Source organism: Accipiter gentilis, chromosome 31 (assembly GCF_929443795.1).
Source record: "Accipiter gentilis chromosome 31, bAccGen1.1, whole genome shotgun sequence".
NCBI classification, from domain to species: Eukaryota; Metazoa; Chordata; class Aves; order Accipitriformes; family Accipitridae; genus Astur; species Astur gentilis.
The window spans coordinates 7,958,376-7,979,158 of NC_064910.1; the positions used below are offsets into that span (position 1 = coordinate 7,958,376).

At 38.4% G+C, this 20,783-nt stretch overlaps 2 protein-coding genes across 11 annotated transcripts in view; one reads left to right on the forward strand and one right to left on the reverse strand.

Moving 5' to 3' along the window:
• REV1 (REV1 DNA directed polymerase) overlaps nt 1-14,432 on the forward strand; it is a 63,392-nt gene extending 48,960 nt beyond the window's left edge. For 9 of the 10 annotated variants that reach the window (XM_049834585.1, XM_049834588.1, XM_049834584.1 and 6 more), the window contains 8 exons: nt 1,928-2,084; nt 2,447-2,649; nt 5,263-5,496; nt 9,640-9,748; nt 10,854-11,065; nt 11,242-11,398; nt 12,308-12,410; nt 13,864-14,430. In XM_049834585.1, the coding sequence (XP_049690542.1) occupies nt 1,928-2,084; nt 2,447-2,649; nt 5,263-5,496; nt 9,640-9,748; nt 10,854-11,065; nt 11,242-11,398; nt 12,308-12,410; nt 13,864-13,975 (1,287 nt within the window). In that variant the 3' untranslated portion in view covers nt 13,976-14,430. Of the gene's footprint in view, nt 1-1,927; nt 2,085-2,446; nt 2,650-5,262; nt 5,497-9,639; nt 9,749-10,853; nt 11,066-11,241; nt 11,399-12,307; nt 12,411-13,863 lie in introns of all 10 variants that reach the window. The other variant, XM_049834590.1, reaches the window with a different exon arrangement.
• A 3,571-nt stretch (nt 14,433-18,003) lies between these two features.
• EIF5B (eukaryotic translation initiation factor 5B) overlaps nt 18,004-20,783 on the reverse strand; it is a 37,598-nt gene continuing 34,818 nt past the window's right edge. The window contains exons 22-24 of the mRNA XM_049834595.1: nt 20,495-20,633; nt 19,738-19,899; nt 18,004-18,788 (exon numbers count right to left, since the gene is read on the reverse strand). Of these exons, the coding sequence (XP_049690552.1) occupies nt 18,681-18,788; nt 19,738-19,899; nt 20,495-20,633 (409 nt within the window). The 3' untranslated portion in view covers nt 18,004-18,680. The remainder of the gene's footprint in view (nt 18,789-19,737; nt 19,900-20,494; nt 20,634-20,783) is intronic.

Here is a 20,783-nt window from a genome sequence, read left to right on the forward strand (position 1 = left end):
GGTGTTTGTCGTGGTTTAACCCAGGCCAGCAACTAAGTACCATGCAGCCACTCACTCACTCCTCCTGACTCCCAGTGGGATGGGGAGGTGAATCAGAAAAAAAAGTAAAACTTGTGGGTTGAGATAAGAATGATTTAATAACTAAAGTAGAAAAAAGTATAATACTAACAATAATAAAATATAATAATTGTAATGAAAATGAACATAACCAAAAAGAAAAAAAACCAAACCAAACCAAGAGAAGACAAGTCATGCACAATGCAATTGCTTACTCGCTAACCAATGCCCAAGCTGCGATCTACCCCTCCTGGCCAACTCCCCCCAGTTTATCTACTGAGCATGACATGCTATGGTATGGAATATCCCTTTGGCTAGTTTGGGTCAGCTGTCCTGGCCAGGCTCCCTCCCAGCTTGTGCACCTGCTTGCTGGCAGAGCATAGGAAACTGGAAAATCCTTAGTTTAGAATAAGTGCTACTTAGCAATAACTGAAACATCAGTGTGTTACCAACATTATTCTCACACTAAATTCAAAACACACTGTTCAAACTAATAAGAAGAAAATTAGCTCTATTGCAGCAGAAACTATAACAGTGTTGCATATGTTGTTTTGCAAGACAATGTACTACTTGTGAGCAGATGGCTCTGTTCCATTCTGGAGAGGGCATTCAGTTCTAGATGATATAATAAAGTGCAGCTATATCCAAGGTCCCTTAGTGGTATTCCTTTGAACTGCCTTCAGACACCTCCAATGTGTATGTCTATATTGGAGTTATTCCCCTGAAGCTTTGCTTATACATGAGGTGAGTCATGCTTTAAAGTGTCCTTTTTGTCTCAATATCTAGAAAAAATCCTAAAATGGTACCCTTAGCTGTTTGTGCCCACACTTGGGCAGGTGAAATCTACTCACTTGTCCCATAGACTTCACATAACACTTTAACACAAATGCTTGTCCTAAAAGGCAAAAAAAACCAAGGCAAAGTTGTCATGCAGCACAGCAAACACAGTATTGCAAAGGCTTCTTTTAAATTCTAGAACTCAAATCTAGAAATATTTCAAAGCAAAAAGATACAAGTGCAAAGAAGAGCTTTTTACAACAATGGTTCAATATCCCATTAACTGCAACTAAGAAAGTATTAACAAGCAAAATCCTTGCTGTGTAATTAAGAGGAAGACATCATGGAGATACATACACTAGCTCCTTCATGCTTTGAGTCCTGTATACAATTTTTTTTAAGTTCTGGGTTTTTTTCTCAATAATTATTGAGGATTAGCAGTAAACTTGTAAAATGCACCAGTGCATTTTTAGATGAACACAGTTTTTGAACCCCTGTTGATTTGGTATTTAAAAGTTAATGAAAAGTGAGGATGTCTTTCAAAATGAGGAACACCTCATCTGATAAACACTACTTTCACCAAAGTACTTTCATCCATTGAGACTTTGCAAGAACCATGTCTAGCAGTGAAACAACATTATTTTTCTCATTTGTAGACTGAAGTGATAGATTTAGTATAGATTTTTCTCAGGAAAAACATTCCTTTCTTGTACAGGCAGCCAGATTTAATACTAATCACTTCCTGGTCAGTACTTCTGTATCAGTGTCTGAGAAATTTCATAACAAATGCCTTGTTTCATGATCCTGTTGACAGCACTTTTCTGTATCGGAGAAGTTAAGATGGTATTGTCTTTGTAATTTCTTAGTTGTTGGATTGCAGTGGATAATCCTGGGATTTGCTTGGGATGTTTTATGGAGCTATTTACGTGTATTTCAACATAGTTTTATTCGTTCTCTCCCCCACCCACAACAGGCAGCCAATTTCAGGGAAGGCAATGCTATTATGAAAGAATTACAGAAATTTTGTGTTGGTTGTTTTTTTTTAAAAAAAAAAACACTTCATTGAATGACTGTATTAATGTTTTGGATTTAGGTTGGAATTCAGGTACAGCAGTTAGTTCCCATCAGTAAAACCACTTCGGCTCACTCAGCAGTACAATCTGGACACTTACCTGGTGGATCGCATTCAGTTATTGATCTTTTTCATGTTCAGAAAGCAAAAAAGTGCTCAGATGAAGAACATAAGGAAGGTCAGTAAGCTTTGTACTTTGCATGTGTGATAATGATCAGTTCTGAAGGGATCCAACATCGATTACCTTTTGGAATACTTCTTCAATATTATACCAGTACAAATTAGCTAACTCTCTGAGAGCAGGTTTTGCTGCTGCAAATGAAAATGGTACAAATAAAACTTTGTATAGGATCGTTCCAATCTTTTTTGAAAGTTAATAGTAACAAAGGATTCTTTGAAATAGAAAGTGTTGTAATTATGCTATATATTGTATAAACTATTTAGCAAAGAAAACTGGAAATTAGCTTCACTATATCTTGAATCTTCAGAGTATTTTTAACTATTAGATGATCTTTCTGTATTTTGTTTTCATATGTGTAGTATTTGTGGCTGCTATGGACCTTGAAATATCTTCTGATTCAAGAACTTGCACTTTTCTTCCATCTCGTGGTACCCATCTCACATCTGGTGTCAATTCTAATGTTAACAACACTGAGTCTGCTGTCAAATGGAATGGCGTGCATTCTCCTATCAGTGTAAAATCCAGGCTTAATTTGAGTATTGAGGTTCCGTCTGCTTCCCAGGTAAAACCTGAGAATATAGAACATCTGCAAATATACTGTAATAACTTGAGATTGTTTATCTTATTTGGATAGAGCAAAAAAGTTACATTACACTTTTTTTAAATAGAAAGAGTTCTAGTAGAGTATGATGCACAGTAAGAAACTGTTATTGATGTAAAACAATTTTGCCTTAATAAAAGGATTTTTTAAAAGCAGTCATTTATAGGCTAACTCAAAAAAGATTCTGTTTATTCAAAGGAAGGAAATTTAGTTTTCCAGTATCTTTTTCCCTTCCCATCACTTGCAAAAGGATTGCAACAGGACAGGAATGGAAAAGATGCCGAGGATGAAATATTAAAAAACATTGCCTTCCACCTTTCACAAACAAAGCCTAGTGCCTAATTATAAAAAACAAGCAATAAGCTTTAGGAAAACTTCCATCAGAGAAATTAGACACATTCTATAGTTAATGCTCAATGCTCAGTGTTTATGTGATTATGCTATAACGCAGATTTGTAAATTCCCTTTTCTTATGTTAGCTCTTAAATTATTTCTGATTAGCTTACTGATGAGTGGCTCAAGAATTTTGACAAGTACTTTGTGTCATTTTCATGAAGACAGAACTTTTAAATGTTTTCCATCCTTCTTTATAGCAGCAATATTCTTTGGCACAGATGCCAATAAATGATAATCAGGTAGTCTTCTCTACATAATTTCTTAAAGTCATGTATTCTATATCAGTCTTTAAATTACAGTATAAATCTGTCTTCAAGCTTTACTCAGTGAGAAGGAACTGAACACCAACTAGTCTTACACTACCTCATATACTTTTACAATGGCTGTGCTCTTAAGTTTCTGCCTAAATGAATGTCAAACTTGTATTTAGATTTAATTATCCATCTTCTTGTGTTTTTTTCAAATTTACTTCAAATAATATTGAAGATACACACTTAACATTTGTACAGGGTCTCACCTTTTAGATGAGAGGAGGACAATCTTTATGTAACTAAAATATTTCTGTGGGGTTTGGGCAAGGGGATTGGGTGTTTTAACAAAGGAAGAGCCTCCTTATTTCCACCCCACATGTTATTCAAGCAGACATCTGTTAGAAGGGTCTGCTATGAGCAAGCTGCACTGAATTCTGTAGGTATTTTAGGTATAAGCAGATTTACATGCTCTTCTGTAAAAATCTGTAATTTTAATTTCTGTAATTTAAATCTGTAAAAGCATTTGTTGGTGTTCTGTTAACAGCTTTCCCAAATATTTATACATTTTTAGAAGCACATTATGCTTTTGGCAGAAAACTTTATTCTATGATGCAATACCCAAGCTAGCTCAGGATCTGAAAGCAACTTGGCTGAACAATATGAAGCTCCATACACTCAGATTCTGCTATAGGAGGAATATGTATGAACAAGCAAAAAATGCACTAGCTGTAGAGTTCCTAAAGCCTTGGTGGCATTACAGCACAATATGTTCATCTTTCCTTCTGTTTTATAACCATATTACAATATGGAATATAATATGGAACTCAGTACAAGAAAGGAGTGGTGAGAGTTAGTTGCATAGTGCTGTTTGCCTACTGTGGGCTAGGAAAGCAGCAGCAAGATATTTTACACTCAGGATTTCCAGAAAACGTTTATAGAGGTATGTATGTAGCAAATTTGGAAAGAGGGAACACAAACAGAATGTAGAAGAGTAACTGAAGGGATTAGTAGTACAGACAGCTTTCGTCAAAACCTTTTAGTTTACCATAAGCCAAGTAGCTTTTCATAGATATTTGTAGTTCTTCTGTGTAAATCCAGAATCTGGTCATAAACTCCACATTTTCTTCTTAAAGGTAAAAGATAAAGTTTTCTAACACTGCAATGGAGTCTTATTTAGCAGAACTTACACGCAAACATTAGCATTTATCTACATCGTTGTACTCAAATTTTACTTGTGAGAAAAATGATGCTGTACATCTGCTTGTTGGTTATATTCATTCTGTCACTTGTGCAGCTGTCATTGTATACAGCAACTTTTAGGCACCAAGGGGTCATTTCAGTTGTTTCAAGTCCATAATTGATGGTAAGTAACAATTAACAGCAAGGAAAAATTTGAATCTAAAGCTTATTTCATTATCAAAATCTATGACAAGAGTCTTGACAGTATGCAAATATACGTAATATCATTAAAGTAAATTAGTAACGTGTATCCTAGAACTACATAAAGAAAGAAATTAATTGCTTACTGCTTTGTACCAATTTAGTATTCATATCAACACATTGCCTATATAATTTAAATTCAGAATTTGGGTTTTCTTTTCAGTACGTAGTTGTGAAAAACTTTTCACTACGTAGTTGTTGAAAACCTTATATATGATTTGTGATGAGGGCACTGAACATTGTGAAAAGATAAAACTGAGCATTCATATTTACTGAACTACATAGTCTTAAATGATATTTTTACATTTTGCTGCTGCAGAGTGTAACTGTCAGATTCCTATGTATATTTGCATACACAGATTGAAATTATTTATAAAAAAAAAAAAAAACAAAAAAAAATTCAAGGACTGTAGAACTAATTTTTTTACTAAAATTAATTCTTTTATCTATTCCTCAGAAAAATCTAAAAGCTTTTATATGTTTGTAGCTAGATAAGTCTGTGCTAGAAGCTCTGCCGCCTGATCTCCGAGAACAAGTAGAGCAAATATACAGCCTTCAGCAAGGAGAGAGTTACGGAGATAGCAAAAAAGAGCCAATAAATGGATGTAACACTGCACTTCTGTCACAACCAGTTGGAACAGTGCTTTTACAAATACCAGAGCTCCAAGAACCAAATACAAATACGGGAATTAATGTAATAGCCTTGCCAGCTTTCTCACAGGTAGGATGTTTGCAGAGTACCAATAAACATCAACTTTCTACCCATAAGAAGAGTTAACAGTTTTTTCTTGAGACAGCATTAACTAGAATCTTTGACTTCCCAAAATTATTTATGGTCCTTTAATATCTTTAAAAAGTCTGCTTTCAAACGTTAGTTAATCTACCACAAACATAGTGTGATAGTATTTGTTAAAGATTTTAAGTCATCAGAATGCCTATGTTTTTGTTGTTGTTTAATATAAAACCTCCTCATTTATACTTTGCTTTGCAATCTAGTGTGTAAGTAGCCTTTTTTTCTGCATTGCAGCTGAGTTACACTGCACCATAAGTCTGAAGCTGTCCTAAAATCTTAGCTTAGCTAGTCATAGGAGACTCACTCTGTTTAAGTGAATGTTTTGATGGTGTAAAGCCAACCTCCTAGCTTCTGTAGATGCAACTGTTTATATTACATTCCCGGGAGAAAGGCAGGCATGGCTAAAGATTGTGCATATCTTCATAATTGCTAAGTGAGCTCATGTACAGCATGTCCAGGATGTGGAAAGTTGTTTCTCAAAATAGGGGCCTGAACTGGGGAGTAGGTAGCAGTAGTGATGCTTCTAATGATATTCCACCCTTCAATCCAAGATGGTGCTGAACAAATGTACAGTAATAAAAAAATCAAAGATTGGGTTACCCAGAAATACGATATCTTGCATATGCATCATTTAAAATAGAGCAGTATTTTTATTTTTCTATTTGCTGTGCCATTGCTCCACTGCTGTTCTCAAACAAAGTGATATCACCTAATCGGATTTATAGACAGATGTTTATTGCTGGTTCTAAGGTGTAATGCTGCTTAGCTGACAAAGAATCCAGATAAAATTAGATAAAAATTCCTGACCTATTTTCAGTAAACAGTAGTTAATGCATAATTGTTATTTAGATGTGTAGTCTATTCGACTACTAAAATTTCTTCACTTTGATTCAAGTTCATTGGTTCAAAACAGCTGTGTCACTTTCTATTGCTGAACTGCAAAGTTGGGTTTCCTCTATGGAAATATTGTGTGAATAGTATATGAACTCTCCCTAGCCCAGCTGTTTGAAATTACGTAGTTATATTCATTCATAGGCAAGTTGATCTTGGACTTGTGTGTTAAATTATGCTGTGTTTTAAAGTACACTCTTCCCCACTTGTTTACCACTCAGTACTGGTTTTCAGGGTAAATATTAACTGTACAGGGCTTTCTGTAAAAATTACATTTAGTTTGTGTTTATGCTTTATCTATCTATTAATTAGGTAGTTGAGAATTGATTGGGGTTTTTTTATAACAGCATTACTTCTTGAAGTTGTCTTGAAAATACCTAATTTACACACTCAAATGCACTGGTTTTCCTGTCTCTATCTCCTCATGCATTTTGTCACTGTTTTACTTGATCCAAAAATGTTGGCTTAGCAGAGCAGTCTTTTTGTTTGAAGATGTAGTTCAAGAAGAATTGGCTACTTCCTATTTATGTATCAGGGATATTCATACTATCTATTTTAGAATGGCTTATGCTCATACTCCAGATTTTCTCCTGAAAACCATTCAGCTTTCTTTATTGGGAAAAGAGAACTAAGATTTACCATTTTCATTTCTGAGTTAGGTCCAAGTTTAATACCTAGAATAATATGGTTGAATAGCTTCCTTAAGCTTGGTGAAAAAAATGCTAAAACCAGTTCATTAGAACGGGAGGATTTTTTTTCTGTGTTAGAATCAAACATGAACTTAATTCAAAAATACCATCTTTGTCTAAATATAGTTTGACACATTTTTTTTATTGTTAAAGTCTTTGTGGGAGTGTATATTGTATGAATGCATACAAACATTTAAGATTACTTTCTTTCAAATGATGCAGTTAACTAAGTACTAATAGGTTTCAGGTACAGAAATATTGCAAGCCACTCCAAATTGAGTACTTTAGCTACATCAACTCAGCAAATGTAAATGGTGCCGTGCCATCTTTTTGTAGCTTAATTAGGTCTGTTTTTCAACCCTTCATTCCTTTTGTCTGAACTGTGTTTTTATGACCAGGTGCCAAGTTAATCGGCTGATAGTGATTTATTAGAAAACATGTGGAAAATGTTCTTTGTTGGTCAAGGTTCTCCCATAAAAAGAATCCAGACAGGTTGCATTCATTTCCGTCAGCTGCTGAAGTAATCTTAAAATTTAGAAGAGCTATGTATCTCTGTAGCAGCTGAATACTGTAAAAGCATAGAATGCAGGAAGAAAAGATTACATATGCTTAGAAATTAATGACTTTTCTAAGTAGAGTTAATTACTGGTGGCAAATTTACACCTTGTCCTTACATTGTCTTAATATGGTATAGATTCCTTCTAAGGAAATTAATACAGCACACAAAAATACTGATAGCTGTATGCTGAGGTAATGCATGAGTTTATAAAATCAAAGTTCTCCGTAATGTGAATGTGATACAGCTATGTGAAAGCTATGTTAAGACAATCTGGCTGTACAGTAAACTACCTGAAACTCCAATTAATTAGTGTAGAATTCATATGAATTTGACTGATGGATGGCTCTTCTAACTGAATTTTTACATGTTAACACTTTCAGAGGGCAATGATAGGGGGAATAACAAAAACACATCCAGTCCCCTGTACTGCATTATTTCTGCATGAATTAAGTGGTGTACACAAAAACCAGTGTTAATTCAGGACCTCCCAAATTCCTGACTCTCAAATGCTTAACCAGAGAACACTAACCTTTTTAAAATAGTTTTAGTAAATAAAATCTATATTTCAAAAATAACTTAAGCCTCTGGACTTAATTGGCTACATTCCACTACAATGCTTTGTTCTGTGCAATGTATGCAGTAATTGAGGTCAGAGTTGTTCCCATTTCCTCTTTTAATTAGCGCGTATTTTGTCTGGTGAAAAATTTGTGTTGGCACATGGAGTTCTAAAAATGGAAAAAATGTGCTAAATTGATGAGTTTTACCTGTGGGAGCATGTTCATGTTTATTATCTATATAATTTAGACATCATACATGTAGATATCACAGCCTACCTTCCTGACATAACATACATATTTTGTTTTTAAAAAAAGATAAATCTCTATTGAAAATCAGAGGTAACTTTTAATATATGTGCATACTGCCGTATAATAAATACAGTATCTCAGATAATGGTAGAAACTGTATTGTGCCCTTAGAATAGTAATAGTAGTTTTGAATAATTTTTTTTTTTTTGTTTGTGCACATCTCTGAATTTTACCACTGAAATTAAGGGCACTCTCCCACTGGGCAGATTTAATCCTCTAAATGATAGGTTTGCAGTTTTGAATTAGATTTTGCAGATTATGAGCTGAAAACACTGTCCGATAATATTGGGAAACTCGGAATATGAGACTAGTCTGTCACTAATTTGCTACTTCAGATACACAGTGAGGGAAGATAACTGGTAGATAATACATGAAGTTTTATTTTGTCCATATGAGTGTATATGGCAATTGGCAACAAATGATTTCGTGTCTAGAATTCAAGCCCCTAGGACAATTGGAAAGGACTGCGTTTTCATCAGTCAAACAAGGAGTGGACAACTGTGGGAGAAAGAAATGAAACCCTTTTGCATTGGTTCAAAATACAAGGTAGCTGGACTTGTGTTTCCTGTCCCTAAAGAAGCGAGACTATTTCCAAGGATATTTTGTTTGAGGACTGTAGCAGCTTCTAGGAAATAGAAGTATTAAAAGAAAAGGAGGAATAAAAGTCTGATTGTCAGAGTGTTTGAGTTTGGAAATTTGAAGGGAGTGCTCTCTGAGTTAGGCTTAATTGTGCTGTTAATATAGCTGTACTGTATATCAGTAGGTGAATAAAGATAGTGGTCAATAAAGTAGGTGAATAAAGACGGTTAGTGTATTATAGGCCCATAAATACTAATTTTATAAAATAATAAATGTAGAGTAATATTAAATGGAAAATTTTATGGTTTTTAACAAGCTAAACTACATGAAGATGATGTACAACGTATTTTACAGCATTTCAGTTATATCTCGTTTATTTTTGCTTGGCATAAAATGTCAATACCTTTCTCATGTGAGTGATCTGGAGGAAAGCAAGCAATGTTGCTCACTAGTAAAATAATCAAATGAATCTTTTGTTACTGTTCAGGTGGACCCTGAGGTTTTTGCTGCGCTACCTGCTGAGTTGCAAGCAGAGCTGAAAGATGCATATGATCAAAGGCAAAAGCAATCAGAGCAGCAACCTGCTAACACTTGTGGTGAGTATATATAGTTGTACAGTAGTTTTGTATAGGAGTTGTTTACTATTCAAAGAGAGTTATGCAACTCTAAATAACAAACTGGAAAATTTAACTAAAGCTTCTATGAAGATGCTGTGTTAAATCGAGTTTCTGTATTTATTTTTGACAGACTGTCAATTACAACCAGCTGTGGTCTCATTTTGCAAGCAGATGCCTAGCTTTACTTAAATGGGTAATTAATTCAATTCATGGGGACCATGGCACTCAACTTACCCATGTCCATATGTTTGCAGAATGGAATCTAAACTTGATATGTCTTGTGATTTAAAGTATTGCATCTTCAGTACCTAAGTTAGTTAAACTATGTTCAGACAGCATTCTCGTGGTTCCCTGAAACCCATAGCACTGGTATGGGTTTCAGGCAACTAGAGATATGATACATCTCACCATATGTCTGATAGCCAGATGGTTTTACTCTGAGCTGATCACCCAGGTCTCCTTTTTATAATCAGTAGAAAGAAGTAAGATTAATTCCCTGTGAACATGCTTTCTCATAAAATAGGTTGGAAATGTCATTGTGTTCGCTGCCAGTTAAATACTGCATTATTATAATCAAACCTTGATTTCATAGTCAGTGGACTAATGCAGATATGTTATTATGATGGAATGAGAGAATTTCCTTGGTAGACTACAATAAAAGCAGTTTGGGGGGGGAGGGGGGGGGGGGGGGGAGGGAGGTAGCTGCTGGTTTTGCTGATACCCGCTAAGGCTTCCCACCAGTGGTTATCTAGGTGGGACAGTGCTCTGACTTGAGGCAAAGCAATTTGTCCAGTAGGCTTCAGATTTCACCAGCTGCTCATACTCAAGCACTGAAATGCTCAATATTAAAAGGCTTGTGAATAGTAGTTGAGTATCCTCTGAGTACACTAATGTCTAGCAGTGCTTTTCAAATACTTAAAACATTGCCCATATCCGGAATGGCATGTGAGTGTTAAAGACGCATTATCTAGGTTATGTTCTCCCAATTGATCCATAGATTTTTATGGAAGATAGAGTCCCCCTTTCAATGGAAAAGTATTGAATTTTAGATGTATCAACCACTGACTATTCCTGTGTTTTTCAGTGTCAAAAAATCCTTTCCTACACCTGAAGCATGCAACAATGAAAAATAAGAAAAAAATCAGGAAAAAAAATCCAGTCAGTCCTGTAAAAAAGATTCAGAGTCCTTTGAAAAACAAATTCGTTGGTAGCCCAGCAAAAAACATGCTGTCTACATCTGGAAGCCCACAGAAGCTAATAGATGGTTTCTTGAAACAAGAAGAAACAGCTGCTCAGGTAATTTTAACACTAACAGCTTTCAGTAAAGCTATGTCTGTTTCTTTAGACAGTCCATGTTCACAAATGCAGCTTGTTTTCTTTACTGGATTCTTTACTAGGTGCTTATCAATGTATATATATGGTGTTACCATATTTGTCAGACTGAGCGTTATCAACTTTTGTGTTTGGAACAGCCGGAAGCAGTTCCGTCAACTTCAGATTCTTCAGGCCCATCAGCTCTGCAGACTGAACAGCCTGGTTCATTTAGGCCACAAGCACCCAACCTAGCTGGAGCTGTTGAATTCAATGATGTAAAGACGTTGTTGAAAGAATGGATTACAACTATTTCAGGTATGGGATGTCATGCTAGTGGTGTTCTTGCATGTATCACAAGGAAAACTTTTTTTTTTAGTGGGCTTTTTGTACTTTCTTCCTTCTTCCTTCACTCATCCTTTCAGTGGTTACTTTTCACAGTAATCTTGAAGTCTCACTGCCTTGCAATCTTGGAGTAACTTGATTCTTCCTACTTGGTTGTTATTCTGTGTTTTTGCCAGCTCCTGTTTCTTGCTTAACAGGATGAAAATCTACCTGCTCTATCTTCAACCCATTTGTCAGGCCCTTGTCTTATGCCTTGATGTTACTTGTGGGGGGAGGTTTTCCTTGTTTTGTCCAACGCGTTACAACCACTCGGATGAAAACTATTGAAAGGGAATTCCTGTTTTATAAAGATGTCATTTTGGAGGCAAAGGAATGCGGGGGGGGGGGTTCAAAATAACTGCTGGAAAGAATTCTGGAATAAAGTGCAAAAGTGTAACACCATTACTAAATTGTGATTTGAATTTTAACATGTCAAACAATTAGCAACACTTTAATATCTTGGGAAATCTGACCTGCAAGATCCTTTGTACCCTGGACGTTGCTATTCTCCTAAGAGTTTCTAAACAGCCATTCCATTCTAAATCCCTATTTCTTTTCCTTCTGGTTAATATTAGCTTGGCTGTCATTTGTTCTTACTGAAGAAAAAGAAGAGATCTATGAGACAGATATTTCGAGACCTTGCAGCCCTTTTATGTACACAGATTCTGATGTTGGGGGGAGGTGTGGGAATACAGCAATTGTCAGATTGGCCCCTGATGCACTAACACTGCAGAATTTCTTTCTATTATATTCCAGTAGTTCTATGATTGTATTCTAAGTATACTTAGAGAAAAGTTCTCTCTTTTTTTTTTTTTTTTTTTTTTTTTTTTTTTTTTATTACAGATCCTATGGAAGAAGACATTCTACAGGTTGTGAAGTATTGTACTGATCTGATAGAAGAAAAAGATTTGGAAAAGTTAGATCTGGTTGTTAAGTACATGAAAAGGTAGCTTAATTGCTAGTATTTGTGACATTTGGACTATTTTTGTTAGAATATATGCACTAGATGCTTCAATGTGAGGCCACAAGCCCATTAGACATTCCATTGATAAGTGTAATTATTTTAAGCTTAAATTTTATCCAAAAACAGGGTGGGGGGAGAAGTTGGGCTGTTAAAATAGGTAATTTGTGAAAAATTAAGAGTAGCATTTCATAGTATTTGCTACAGTCTTTTGTTTCTAGACAAAGGATATAATTTTTGCCAGCATTATCCTTTTTCTTCATCCTGTTTTCATTCATTTTTGGTGGCACCTTAGATCTTTCCTTTGTTTCACCTGATTTCATTCTCCTGTATCCAGATCCTGTCTGACCTCCAACCCATTAAATCCATTTTTATTACTTAGTTATTGTGCTATTACTCTTCCCACGAGTCAGGAGGCCCAAGTTCCATTTATGACTTGCTTATTAACTGATACTTAATGACAGACTCAGCTTTCTGTGTCTTAGATCTGGAAAATATTTATTTCACAGAATTAACACCCAAAAGTCTACAGCAATGTAAAAACTTCACTATGCTTTTATATAATAGGATGTCTTTAGGCCTCAGAAAATGCAGTGCAGTTAACTGCTTTGTTCAATGCTGTATAGTAAATTCTTTATAAAACCCTTCAGAAAGCATCCTGTCCTGTTCATGTCCCATTCCTGGTCCCTGTATGTGAGATTTGCACCAATGGCAGTGTGTCTTTCCAAAGCCTGGTAACAAGCGTACGACAAGGAATCAGGAGTTGGGTGGTACACAGTTGTCTATATGATACTGAAGTTAGGTCTTCTAAAGCTGTAAGTGTAGTAACCCTCTGCTCTCCTGTAATAGTGATCTGGAAGGGGATTTTGAGAGTACAGAGCTGCTTTGTTTCCTTAGGCATTTCCTTAATTTGCTTCTAGAAGCAGCTGAATGATAGACTTAACTCGTAGCTCTCTGTGGGCCTCCATGATTTGGTTCCATTTTTAGCAATGAACACAATATAGTGCCCCCCAAGCCTATTATTTAAATGTCTTAATCACCCTTGGCATTCACTGGAAGAAAAAAAGTAGTGTATGTGTCTTGGGATGAGGAAGGAAAGATCAGGATCCAGGAGCTTCCCGTTTCTGATGCTTCAGTATGAAGTTGGTAGAAGGTCACTGGTTTAATCCCAGGCTTACAACCACTTTAGAATGCTAACATTTACAACCTGGTGTGACACTGCTCACATCAGAAATTTCACCACCGAATGGCAGAGGAATCTGTGGCATTAGGGTAAGACTTGTTATATTTGGAGAGAGGGTTTTACCAAGATTGAATCAAAATACCATTCATACTGAACTGTTGTGATCTTGTTCTCAGCATGAAAACCAAAACTCACTGTAAAAAAGACTGGTTCTGTAATGGTAATTGTCTCCCTCTTCTTCCTTTTCCCCTTCAGGTTAATGCAGTCATCTGTGGAATCAGTTTGGAATATGGCATTTGACTTCATTCTTGACAATGTTCAGGTAGTTTTACAACAAACTTACGGAAGCACATTAAAAGTTATCTGAACTTGTAGTAAAGAGCTTGATGAGAGCCTGGAGCTCTCTGCTAGCTGTGCCATAAGTGCTTGTGAGGTATTTGCAAAGTGCATGATAGTAATGCCCTGAGTTTTTATAATTTCGAATTTCTTTTTAAACAACAAAGTGTTTTGTACATTTCTTTTCAGAAAGTGCCAAATTTGTCAGTATTGCATGTAAATAATTGTGTTAAAATTCTTTTATTGTAGTATAGAATCTATTTACAAAATGTTTGTTTATAAAGTTTTATGGATTTTTACAGTGAAGTGTTTACAGTTGTTTAATAAAGAACTGTATGTATATTTTTGTACTGATTCTATTTTGTGATGCTTCACTTTGAATATAGCTAATCCCTTTTATTAAAGCTGCAGCTTTGATTAATTTCACAAAGTTTTACACAGTGATACTGCCTGAACACATGTAGGAGACTGCTGTACATTTATCTGGCTGCTTTTTGTTTCTTCTCCCACTGACTTTATTACAGAATTTAAGCCAAGGAAAGAATATTAGCTCATTTTCAGTTTCATCCTTCGAAGACAGAAACCAGTGTGGCCAAGCCACTACCAAAGCACCCACGGTGCTAGCTGAAGTGTGAGGGCGTGTTCTGAGCTCTGTGTATTCAGGTGTGCTGTCACCTCTGGAGATGTGTGCTCATGGAGGAGAACAAATGGAGATTTTTAAATAGTTACCCGAAAGAAGCTAGGACCTAGGGAGTAGCCTGTATTGGTCCTCTGCGTTGCTTCTACTCAGGATAAGAGCCACGTTCCACTTGTAAAATACATAGTTCTCCCCAGCCTGTGACATGCATTTCCTTTATGTGACCTAACAGAATAGCTTGTAGCGAGTAGCAGAAGTGAAACCAATAGTCCTCTCTCTGTGTCCATGGTAGGGAGGGGTATGTTTGCATCTCTGCAGTTTGTGTTTTGGGCAAGTCTGCTTTTTCCAGATGTACTCCAGCCTCATATAGTCGTATTTGGCCCAATACGTTGAAGCAAGGCTTTTCAGGTGCCTGGAAAGAATGAAGACCACTTGAAGAAAACCCAGGTGGTAAGAAAAATCTTTTCATTTTCTGAAGAAATGATGGGGACAGGGAGAGAATTGGAAGTACCCCACATAATCCTGGATGGGATTATTCTACCTGACTGTAGAATTGAAAGCTGGAATGGAAACTGGAGCTAGCCCTGGAGCAGGATTTGCACCACTAGCTTAGCTGGAAGCATCTCAGGAGAGGAAGCACAGGGCAGGAGCTGCTGCACTCTCAGGAACACTCTGCAGTCGCTTCACTGGCTGCAGCACAGGTTACAGCAGTGATTGATAGCATTTTTTAGCTTTACTTTGTGCCCTAGGCCTCCCTTGTAAGGCACGCTGGGGGTAGCACCAACCTGGCAGCCTTCTACAAGGCGAGGGATGAGGGAACATTAGTAGGTGTTTCCCTTGACTTTAGTAAGGCTTTTCATAATATCTCCTGTAACATCGTCACAGACAGGCTAATGAAGTATAGGCTAGTGGATACATGGATTGAAAACTACCTGGACAGGCAGACCCTGGGCATGGTGATCAGTGGCACAAAGTCCTGTTAAGAGGCCGGCCCAAGTGGTGTGCCCACACAGTCAATACCAGCTCCAGTCCTGTTCAGTGTCTTCATTAATGACCTGGATGATGGGGCAGAGTGCACCCTTGGCACGTTTGCTGATGACACAAGATTGGCTGATGAGGCAGAGGGCTTTGCCGCACCTGGAGACCAACAGGCTGGAGAAGTGGGCTGCTGGGAATCTTGTGATGTCCAGCCAGGAGAAGTGCAAAGTTCTGCACCCAGGGAGGATCCACCCCAGGCACGGGAGGCCAGCTGGCTAGAGACCAGCTCTGCAGAGAAGGAAGGCCCTGGGGGTTGCTTGAGCCAGCAAGATGCCCTCACAGCAAAGGCAGCCAGCAGCCTCCCAGGCTGCATGAGGAAGAATATCGCCAGCCAGCCACTGGAGGAGATGTTCCCCTCTGCGCAGCACTGGTGAGACACAGCTGGAGTGCTGGGTCCAGTTCTGAGCTCCTCGGTACGAGGGACATGGACATACAGAGCAACTCCAATGCAGGGCCACAAAGTTGCTTAAGGCAGTGGAGCTTCTCTCACCTCATCCCACAGGGAAAGGCTGAGAGAGCCGGAGAAGAGGCAGCTGGCGGGGGGGGTAAGGAAGCCAGAGACAAGACACTCCTGGGGTATCAAGTGAAAGGCACTAACTAACTGGTACAAAACATTGCTTTTCAACACCCCACACACCTCCAGAACAGGCTGTCCACAGGCACAGTGGATCCTCCAGCAGTGGAGATGCTCAAAACCCAACAAGACACAGTCCTGGGCAGCCTGCTCTGACTGCCCCTACCCTGAGCACAGGGAGGTTGGGACTTGGTGACTGCAAGCAGTGCCTCTCTGATAAGGAAGGCTGATTTTTCCAGCTCAAGTTAGCTCATTAGGTATCTATCTATCTGTCTATATAACTGCATCTATATGTAGATATGTGTCTGTGGGGGGTGGGACCTTATCTGAATCAAGTTGTCTAGGTTTCCACTAGTTTCTAGCTAGGCAGAGCCTCAGTGATGGCTGCTTTTGAAGCTCCCTTTTTCCCCCCATTTAAGAAAACTGGCATGCTAACTGTTCACATAGCAAATACATTCCTCTGAAATTCAAGCATTTTACTAATTAGGTTTCAGGTACACAGCTCAGGTTTTGTGCTATGAAACAAGCATTTTAAAAAAAATTCAAAGCATTACTTAACTGAGCAAGGCTATTTGTAATTTTATTTTCATGATCTCTGCTTCAAGCCCTTATATATTACATTCAAGTTATCTGCTTCCTTAAAGCCTTTTAATGAAGGTATTTCATAAGTTCTACAACAGCAACCTGCAAAAATAGTATGACTGTTCTCCCAGAGTTTTTACCTGTGGGAAGAACACCCTTCCATATTCGAGGAAACGGTCAAGAATACGTCAAGACCACATTTGACATCCAGGTTCTTAAGAAGTTTTTATTAGTGTAGTTTTCATGATTGCATAGTTTGCAAAAGAAAATTATTACAATTAAATGCAGTTTCCTCACTGTGATCATTCTGTTCTGAACCACTGACACCCAGTGATGTGAATTTGCACCACGCACCAACCATACTGAAAAGGTCCTGGTCAAGGGCAAGGTTAAAGTCTAACAAACCAAAAAAATTCCAGTAAGTTAAATTCCATCGCCAAAGGAGTTAAGTTATTAATGTAATGGAGTCTACCAATCCCAATTATAAAATCCAGATTTTTCCTGACAAAAAAAGTAATCTAAGTGACAGAAGTCATCTGATCAAACTGCTTATTGCAAGTTAAAATTGTTGTAAATATTTTAAATGCTAAAAATCTCAGCTACATGACAGATCATTATTGATTTTGTTTCAGCTTGTGCTTTGGAAAAAGTGTTTAGCTCCTCTCAGCATGAGCTGTAAGTTACCAGGAGACTACCTGATCAGGGGTAGAGCAAGCTGTCATCCTAAGCAGGGAACCACAGGGGAAGGAAGGATGGGAAGATGCTGGGATTACAGACTGACTCCTGGTCATCACAAACATCATCAACCAAACGCCTTTTGAGCTGGTTCAGTCCCACGCTGTCAGATGACTCAACAGCTTTGATGCAGCGTCCAAAGTCACCACTCACTTGCAGACAACCGTTCTGCAGGTGCTTACCACAACTCTGAGCAGCAGCTGGAGAAGAGATGCCACCTCTAAACTCCTCCCAGCAGAGCCTCTGGGAATTTTGCCTTGCTAAACACCTGGCCTGCAACTCCGGTGCTTTGGGAACACAGTATGAGACACGAGCCACCGAGATCACCACCACACGCAGCGCGCGTTCCGCCAGGGGAAGAAACGCCTTTGCTGGAACACGCCTCCATTACTGTGCCAAGCACAGAGAGGCAAGCCTCTGCCTGGCATTTCCACATCTGTCAGCCCATGAAGTGAAACTTTGTTTATTGAAGCAAACTGTAAAACAAATGGGCTACTATGTCCATCTCCTTTATTTGCAGCTCTGCATTATAATGATTACAGGTCGACTTTCATGAACTGTACAAGCAGTAAAAGGCGGCCAACTATGCTTTACATCATTGTTTCACACAAAGCAAATACAGAAATATCCAATTGCCTAATTTTTCTATTTAAAAAAATTTCTATAGGCACAAAGCAGAAGAATGTTGGAAAAGAGCGTCAAGGGAAGAGGTATGCATAAATAAAGAAGTAATTCTTACATCAAAAATGTCCCAAGAATCACAAAGTCTGCAGAAGCTTGGTTAATCAAATACTGCAGAACTGATCTCATCAGTATAAAAGTGAAAGAGCTTTAGTTCTGTAATAAAAATTCAATTTATTTTATTTTGGAGAGAGGGAGGGCAAAAGGGTGGAAGGAAGGTGTAAGAGAAGGAAGGGCAAACTTTAAAACAGCAGCCAGTATTAGGAAGGGCAGTAGGAGAGGTGAACAGGCACATTGGAACCATGGGAACATGTAAATTGACCACTGTCAAACCAGTGTAAATTTCTTGGTTTCTCATGGAAAACATTTTATCCACATATTTTCCTCCCAAACATATATCCAACACTGTCTTCAATATGACTTTGTTGGTAACTTTTAGAACAGGAATAGCGCATTTATTCCTGCCTCCCCATTGCTGTAAAAAGTTATCTAGATGATTTCAAACACTTTCTTCAGCTCTACTATAAGCTGCCAGTCAGACTTCTGCATTTCATCCCTGAACCAGTCCTTCAGGGCATCGATGGACTGACGACTGATCTGTAATACACAAGACGAACCCATCAGAAACATACACATGCATATTAATAAAGGCAGCTTTTAGTGCATTGGAAGCAATTAATGTGAAGAAAGGGCATCAGTTTGCACAGCAAGAAAGCTCATTCTAATCCCAGTTTTGCTACTGATCTGCATAACCTGTCACATTTGTGTCCCTTCTTTTCTCCTCCCATCCCTTATCTGGTCTTCGAGACCGCAGCAGCACAGACCATCTTGCGCCTCGTGCAGTAAGGCAAGAACCTGTGACCGAAGAGGATATCCCACTGCCCCCAGGGCCCCCAGCACCACTCCCAGTTCCTGCATCTCCATCTGAAAAGCCCCTGTGGCTACTTGGCTACTTGCCCCCCCCCATCTGTGGGTACATGGTCCCAGTGTGTGTGTGGCAGGGGGTGTCTTAGAACATGGTAGCTAAAGCAGTTAGGAGTGTGGAAAGCTTAGGAGTGTGGAGAGCTGTGGCTTTGCTTCGGACAGCAGAAAACTGAGCAAGGGATCAACTCCTCATCTAAGCCCAGTGTTCCAGAATGAGAGCAACTAAAGTATTGCTATTTATTGCACAATTTCAAAACTAGGCAAACGCAATCGCAGTGTAATGCCATGGGAGATTGCTAAGCTGCTCTGAGCACCAGCTACACGCAACAGTATGCAAACAGCTCATTTAGTGTTTTGCCTGCTCTCAGGTGCAGTAAGCTGCAAGGTATTTTTAGCTGCAGTACATCATTCCTTCAGTCCTCAGGGGGCACTACTACAAACCTCAAGACAAGGCTACAGGAAAAACTCAGCTGAGCAATGCCACACACAAACCCATTTCAAGTGTCTGTTAGTCTCTGATGGAAGGGTTCCTAGTCTGTTTTTCAGGCTTCATGTAGCATTTCCACTTCAAGCAAGCTACTACTATGTCAAGGCTTCTCCAAAAAATGCAGATTGCTTTTACCTTACTGACAAGGATATCTGTTGCTTCAAAATGTCGTCCATACATTTTAGGTGATTCACCAGGAATAGGTTCTATTTTAACACATACTTCTTGGCCTTTTTTTGCAACCTCCACTGGTTTATGGTTTATTTCAATACTTGTAACTATTCCAATTTCAACAAACTGTAATGCAATGAAGAAGCTGTAATACACATCCACAAAACCTCTGTGCACACACTTTAAATTCCTGTTTATATATACAAACTTGCTCATATGAAGTACTGCACTAGTGCAGCAGCCACTTCAGAACTGGCAAAGCAAAACATAGTGCACTGTAAGCACATTGTACTGAAAAGGGCAGTGACATCAACCTATCCATAAGTTGATCTGCAATAGCCCATTTGTTATCCTTTAAAATGTCAGGAGTTACTTCCCCCCTTATTAGCTACCAGGAATGACAATTTTGCTCATTATATCGCAATACAGAAAACACAGGAGGGGGAGGAGGATGGTTGACTGGCAGATACCCTCTAGCCACGTGTCCTGGCAGGGCCCTGCAGCATTTGGGAGGCCATGCCCCACTACAGGACTCAACTCTGTTCTAGCAGGGAACAGTAGGATGGCTGATCACCGGGAAAGAGACTTGATCTAAAAGTCTGAATCTCATCTCCTACCAAAACTCTGTACGCCAGGGAAAGGCATGCAAGCATTTCCTGGTGCATCATCCCAGGAACTACCAGGTAGATCAAATGTCTGCTGGGAAGAGTAGCTCACTTACATTTTTGCTAGGTACACACATGGGAGTCCCCTGCTTCACCTGGCCGGCCTCCACAACTACACCCATCACTATTGGGTCACGAGAGTTGAAAATGAACTGAGGGAGTATTTTCATCTTGCAAGGAAATACTGCTATATGCCTGGAAGAGGACAAAGAAAAGGTATTTTGAAATAGATTGGAAGAGTGTACAAAGCAATCAATAGTTCTGCGTTCTCCCATGCTTCTTGGGCATTACACTAGGATGTCACTTGGGGAGGAATCAAACAGGAAAACACTCTTTTCTAATCTT